General features: G+C 34.4%; 1 protein-coding gene across 1 annotated transcript in view; it reads right to left on the reverse strand.

Annotated features, from left to right (window-relative positions):
* LOC144963906 (integrin beta pat-3-like) overlaps window positions 1-7,500 on the reverse strand; it is a 62,763-nt gene that overhangs the window by 18,821 nt on the left and 36,442 nt on the right. Inside the window, exons 12-14 of the mRNA XM_078897852.1 lie at window positions 6,305-6,502; window positions 3,992-4,077; window positions 3,619-3,661 (exon numbers count right to left, since the gene is read on the reverse strand). Coding sequence (XP_078753978.1) covers window positions 3,619-3,661; window positions 3,992-4,077; window positions 6,305-6,502 — 327 coding nt within the window. The remainder of the gene's footprint in view (window positions 1-3,618; window positions 3,662-3,991; window positions 4,078-6,304; window positions 6,503-7,500) is intronic.

Genomic DNA, 7,500 nt, shown 5'->3' on the forward strand with positions numbered 1-7,500 from the left:
TCGATGATGAAATGATGGTAGTGGTGATGTCACTGATCAAGAAGCTAGAGTGATAAAGTTGATGGCAATGGTGACGCTTTTGTGTGCGCGTATGTTATTGATATTTAAAATGATTGTTTCCTAGAGTGGTGGTGGCTGAGATGATAGTTATGATTTTGCTAGTGATGGCAATAATTGATATGACCATGGTAATGGTAGGTATAATGCTGTGGTGGTGATATTGATTGTGGTGCTGATGATACTTATGATATTGTGCAAATGATGGTGGTAGCGTTTCTGATGGTAATGATAATGTTGTAAAAGTGCTTGTGGTAGTGATGGTGATGGTTTTAAAATTGACGTGGATCGACGTGCAATTATTTTTTAGGTCTGATAACCATTTCCTTATGGGCTCATTCTTGTAATAGAAATCTTTTAAAAAATGACGCAAAATACATTATACAACAATGTTAAACCAGGCCCATAAGTGGATTCGGATGTCAGACCTGCGTGTTTGTTAACCTACAATGCAGCACAAATCCCTTTCGAAACGGTATTCTTTTTTCCACTATAACACAATAAGTCGAATGCTTGGCAGGTCTGTATCACTGCGTACATAGACACGTTAGTTGTAATACTATCTATTGAAATACCACCTTGAGTGGCGATAAGCCAAATTACACATCTGGAATACAGCATTTGCATACAAAGCTGTTTGAGTACAGAATTATTGAGAAAAATCGTGGATTTATTTTTCTTGTAACCATTGTTTTAAATATATCAATCTTATTATGTATATATTTCCGTCTTTCTATTTTTTAATTTTAAACTAAAGTTAGGAATTTGTTTTTGGCCAGTAATCGTAACTTTATCAGACCATACCCAGATCAAAACAACAACCCCAACCCCTGACAACATTACCCCTTGTTCTGAGTTTAAGAACATAGGCAAGTTATTGTTCTTAGGCCGAACTGGGCTTTTATGTTCTGTATCATTCTATTTCACCCAGTTTCAACCCGTTGACATTTTAAATCCCAGCCCGTTGACATTCTAACTTCTCGTCAGGGCAAAAGTGGATACCAAATACTTAATAGTATTAGCTAACGAATGAAGTACTGAAAATATTGAGGACTTGGTATTAGTGTCCTTTATTAATCTTTAATATATTGACATCGTCTATGGAGATAAGTTTAAATGCAGAGGTTGTGCTTTCGGCTTTGGTATTAATTTGCGTGTTGTAAAGCCGCCAAATTCCATCCCGTCTATACAATTACCTCGTTTACTGCTAATTTGAAAACGCATTGAATTCGCCATGAATTAAATCTATCATTATGTCATACAGCTAGTCTACTCAAGACTGTACAACAATCTGTGTAACAAAATTTTCTGAAGTTAAAGGACAGGTATCGACATCGTTCAAAAATTTTGGCTAAATTCAAGCTATTATTGATGGCACTCACTGAATTATCAAGATTATAACATTTTTTTATAAAACTGCTTCTTAACAGATACAGAAATTTGGTGTTGTTTTTTTTTTCTTGCGCTGCTTATACTATTATGACTAATATAATATTTTGACAAATTGAATACTAGTCATTTAAAACAAATAGTTACTGAGTGCTTACCCACTATTATAGATTGAAAAAAAATGTAAAAAAGGCAAAACACACGTAGACACACAATAGACACACACACACACACACACACACACACACACACACACAAATCAAACAAAAGCAGGGAAAATACCAACAAGAGAAAACAAATAAAAAAGAACAATAACCCCCCCCCCCCAAAAAAAAACAACAGCAAACAAAACAAAACAACAACAACCCCCCCCCCTCCAAAAACAAAAAAACAAAAAAAAAGAAACCAAAACAAAGAAAACCTGCCGAATCTTCCTCTGTGCCTAGCCAACCCAAACTCTCGAGCAGGTATTTGAATTGGATACTTACCAATAGGAGAACACGAATCAATCTCAATTCTGGAATAAAAATCATATCCCAGAAGAAAAAAACAAACAAAAAAACCCCACGAAATTAACACACACACACACACACACACACACACACACACACACACCTCAAAAAAAACACACATAACTGATTATTTGACTCACAAACAGAGGAGGTGGGGTTTGTGAAACATTTAAGACGATACGGATATATCATGTAATTACGTGGATTCGAATCCAGCTCAGTAAAAGCAAAAACGGAATATTGCCCAGCTTTAGTGTGAAGGACGAATAGTGCAAGCAACACGATTTGTCCGTACGTACGGCAACCACGGTTGAAGCTATTCGACCTTAAGGACGAATAGGGCTACCCTTATCTCATTTGGGCTAAAGACAAAAACAAAAGTTTGAGACGTATTGACAATTTTCACAACTTAGAAATCATCCTAATCGACCTGTATTTGAAATGTGCAGCTATGTGGTCTAGTGGTATGACACTCGCTTTCGGATCGGAAGGTCCTGGGTTCGAGCCTCGCTCGGCGCATAGTTGAGTCCTTGAAAAGGCTCTTTACTCACATTCTCTTTTACTCACATTCTCTTACCGTACTCAGGTGTAAAATGAGTATCTGGCCGTAAACAGCGTTGTCTCTGTCAGAAAAAAATTGTAATATCGCCTCACATGCGACATGTCCCGTCCTACATGTTAAATGTTGCTGTTGGCCAGGGACCCCTTGCAAAGTGCTTTGAGCACGGTTATTGGAAATTGCGCTATATAAAAGCTCATTTAATTAAATTTACTGAAATAAGAAATAAGATTGTTTTTGTTTTGGGACAATATTAAGACAAAGTGTTTTACCAGAGTAAAAGATTACTAAAAAAGGGATGCGAATTTTCCCTCGGATTGAGTGTCGAACGCCAAATATATCCACATTTCCCTTATGGTTTTTCGGATGAGTTGTCGTAGGCCAGTCATTCTTACAACCCCTGTTCCACGGACCAGCTTTGAATTAAGTTCAGTAGTGTATTCATCTGGCAAAACCCAGTCAGAAATGTGATTGTGATCGACGTGCACTTAATTGCAGGTCTGATAACCCAATTCCTTATGGGCTCATTGTTGTAATGGGAATCTAAAAAAATGACGGAAAATACTGTCCATGACAAAGATGTTAAACTAGGCCCATAAGTGCGTTTGGATATCAGACCTACATATATATGTAGACGTTGATTGTGATTGATCGTTTCAAAACGGTATTATGTCGGGTTGAATTCGTTAAAAAACAAATTTTAAGCTAACTCATGAGTTTTGAGTCAAAATAAATGGCACCAATGAAGAGAGTGAGGTTTGTTACTTAAAAAAAAAAAAAAAAAAAAAAAAAACAACAACAAAAACAAAACAAAAAACTCCCTTTTGGATCCTCCAATTTTTAAAGCTTTTGGCTGCAGATTCAATTTCCTTCATTTAATTAATTCTGACATAAAACCGCATTGACATGAATGGTCACATATTAGATAATTTTGATTTTAGAGCGTTTTTAACATAATCGGTAGAATTAAAGTTAACAATGAAGAAATCAAAAAAATGGTGACGCTAAGATGATCTCCATTCTTCACCTGGAGATTTAGTATGAAAGAAAATCTAGTATTCTAAATTAAGTGAATAGAAATAATTTTTTATGTAACTTTACCTTGCTGCCAATCTTAAGCCCTTTGCACTTGTTTGTTCCTTGACTGGAGATAAAAAGCAATGCATTTATAATGTTAATTATTTACTTTCAGATTGTCCATCCATCTCAAATATTCAGAGAAAGACTCCTTTCTCATTTAGATTTTAAAATCTCATTTAGATTTTCTGATCTCATTTAGATTTTCTAATCTCATTTAGATTTTCTAATCTCATTTAGATTTTCTAATCTCCTTTAGATTTTCTAATCTCATTTAGATTTTAAAATCTCATTAACATTTTCTAATCTCATTAAGATTTATAATCCAGTTTTTCACTTTTATTATATAAATGTTTTTCAGGCAAAGACAGAATCGAAGATAAAGCATAATACTCACGTTTCACATTCCTCGCTTATTGCCCTTATTTGAACGTCCACCCCAGAGACGTTGTTGTGAATGATTTCCACTGCTGATATCATCTCCTTTATTCCAAGAACAAAAAAAAAAAGAAATATAGATAAATCAATAAAAAGTAGATTCAATTTTAAAAGAGACACATTTGAGCAGTGATTAATAGGGCTCAAGAGTCGTGACGTCACTTCCCTCGTAATGACGCATAGTAACTTAGTAACTGGCTTTAAACTATCGGAATAATGGCGGACGCCCTTATGAAATACTTCTCCGACGAGCATTAAAGTGTATCCAGAGGAGAAAAACGTTATAAATCTGATCATGTTTTGACTTTTATACATTCTGGTCACATGACATCTGAAACAGTTCTAGCCAGCATGAAGAATAAAAAGTACCGATTTTATTTGTTTAGAACCAAGCTGCTCGTTGCTGGGCGGACGTGACATCAGACTATTGAATCCTATTAGCTGTTAAACGTTCTTTTTGAAATACATACATGGTGGAAATACGATTCAATAGTCTGATGTCACACCGCCCGGCAACGGCCGCCATCTTGGTTCTAAACAAAGAAAATCATTACTTTTTATTTTTCATGCTGGCTAGAATTTTTCATATGCCTTGTGATCAGAATGTGTAAAAGTCAAAACATGATCAAATTTATGGGGTTTTTTTCCCCTCTGGATACCGTTTATGCTCGCCGGAGAAATATTTCATATGGGCGTCCGCCATTGTTCCGATAGTTTAGAGCCAGTGTTACTAAGTTACCATACGTCATTAGGAAGGAAGTGACGTTACGACTGTTGAAGAGTATTGATGGTTCCTGTGTGACCCCTTGTTGCTATGCCTGTCAAGCTATTGACATGGATGCCTTTTTAACAATTATCTTATAGTATGAGCCTTCCGTTCTTCAATCAATATTACTTGCATACACTTTTGACAATTACGTCAGTTATCGTATATTTTATTAAAAATAGTCAAATAAACATTTCAGTTGTTTAATTTTTGACTGACCGTGAACAGAAGACCCATAGCCACCTTATGTGCTTGCCTATCACCCGGAATAAATAGCCCACAGATCCTGAGCATCACTCACAATTTTAACATAGATGATTGAAAATTATAGCGTTTATAATGAAAGTGACAGTGTTAATAACAATAATAACAATACTGTCATTAAAATCAATAATGATAGTAATAATAATAACAATGATAATGACGAACATTCTGATCATGGTAATAATAATAATAATAATAATAATAATAATGATAATAATAATAATAATAATAATAATAATGATGATGATGATGATGCTGATGGTGATGATGATGATCATAATACTGCTGCTACTACTACTACTACTACTACTACTACTACTACTACTACTACTACTACTACTACTACTACTACTACTACTACTACTACTACTACTACCACTACTATTACTACTACTACTACTACTACTACTACTACTACTACTACTACTACTACTACTACTACTTCTACTACTACTACTACTACTACTACTACTACTACTACTACTACTACTACTACTACTACTACTACTACTACTACTAATAATAATAATAATAATAATAAAATCTTCTTCTTCTTCTTCTTCTTCTTCTTCTTTTCTTGTTCTTGTTCTTCTTCTTATTATTATTATTATTATCATCATTAAAATCGTTATCATTCTTTTTCTTCTTCTTCTTCTTCTTCTTCTTCTTCTTCTTCTTCTTCTTCTTCTTCTTCTTATCATTTTTAAACAATACAGTTGTAACCAACGGTCTAAAATGGTGTTGGGTCGATGTAAATTTGATTCTCATCAGATGAACCTAATAATATTTGATTTGATACAAATGCCTTTATTATTGAGGAAATGAGTTTTGTTTCAAATTTATAATGTAAAAAAAAAAAAATTAAAAAATAAAAAAAATAATTTTGTACTTCTAATCATTTTGGTTCTTGTCAATCTGAAATAAAACTGGATTGAAACCATGGGTCACACATGTGGGACCTGGCCACTTGAAAATGTTAAAATTCGTAATTTTTAGGAAATAAAAATTGGAGTCGCTATAATTAACTATAGACATTAACATTTTACAAACACAAGGATTAAATTCTACTTCGAAATCCTTATGTTATAGAGTCTGGCATCAAGTTTTATTTTCAATAAATTGAGATGCTTGTGGAGTTCTGACATTAGAGCCAAAAAATTCGTAATTCTATGAATTATTCGTAATAGTGGGCATGTTTGCGTATGTCCATTTGTTTCCAAGGATGAAAAGATAGAAACTAACTTTGTATTTGCTTTCAATGATTTCCTTGATATTCTGATTGTCGGAATTCTCTTGGTCAGACAACAATTCCACAACAGAGTGTGGAATTCGTTCCGAGAGCTTTTCAAACAGATCCTTTTGGTCATTGGTCACCGCAAAGATGATGTGCATCTCATGTGTGTCCACAGCATCTGTCAGTTGGCTGACCGATGGGTAATCCTGGGAATAATAATACAGAGGGATAGTGATTCTAAGTTAGTTTAAAAAAAAAGAAAAGAAAGTTTGGCAATTAAATCATTGTGGAAGGGTACTTAATCACGCCCCCTCGCACTGTCCGAGCAAACGACACCGGTATTACTTCGAAGGAATGAGTTTAAGTATAGAACTCACCGCTAGATCAATTGCACCAACACACAAAACGTTTATATAGTCTGATTGAGATAATCTAGTAAGAGCTAATCACCTAACGCGCAGTCTAAAAGCAATAGAAAAGAGCAAAGTGCCGTCATTCTATTGTGTGTAAACAACCAGCTATATTTGTCTTTGAGGAAGTGTCACAAATCCCGTGTTTTGATCTACAGAATATGAATAAACCAGATTTTTCAATCAACAAAATGAACATAATCACACTGAAAATATAGATAAAACGAAATTGACGTCACTCAGCTCTTTGTTATTATTTTTTTAGCCAGCCATTTGTATGAGTTAACGTTCAAAGTTACACATAGTGTGTGTGTTGGTACGTTATATCCGGTCGGAGGATGTTATGATTTTATTTTGGCTTAGCACACAGCATCAATGCAAGAATCAAATAGAAAGAACGAAGTTGACGCGACACAGGTCTTTGTTGTTGTTTTTTTTTCCATCCATTTTTATGAGTAATTCTCATTTAACTGTATTAACCAGGCCATAAACGTTCAAGGTTACACATAGTTTTGTGTGTTGGTCCGTTATATTTCCGGATGGCAATGTTACTTAGCCAAGCCCATAGCATCTTTCAATAACTTGTAACTGTGTGGATGTGGTAGTTAAAACTAAATGAATTGAAAGAATACAAAAGTTGATGTTGATAATGATAGCTATCCCGAAGATAATGGTGGTGATGACGATGAATTTCTTTTCACTCATATGGAAAAATATCTATAAAATGAACAAAGATGACATCCCTCGGACCTTTGTTATTGTTTTTTGACTGCCAGTTGGGTGAAAAGTTTTCA

Source organism: Berghia stephanieae, chromosome 2 (genome assembly GCF_034508935.2).
Source record: "Berghia stephanieae isolate SIO BIC M18660-M18661 chromosome 2, UCSD_Bste_1.3, whole genome shotgun sequence".
Taxonomy (NCBI): domain Eukaryota; kingdom Metazoa; phylum Mollusca; class Gastropoda; order Nudibranchia; family Aeolidiidae; genus Berghia; species Berghia stephanieae.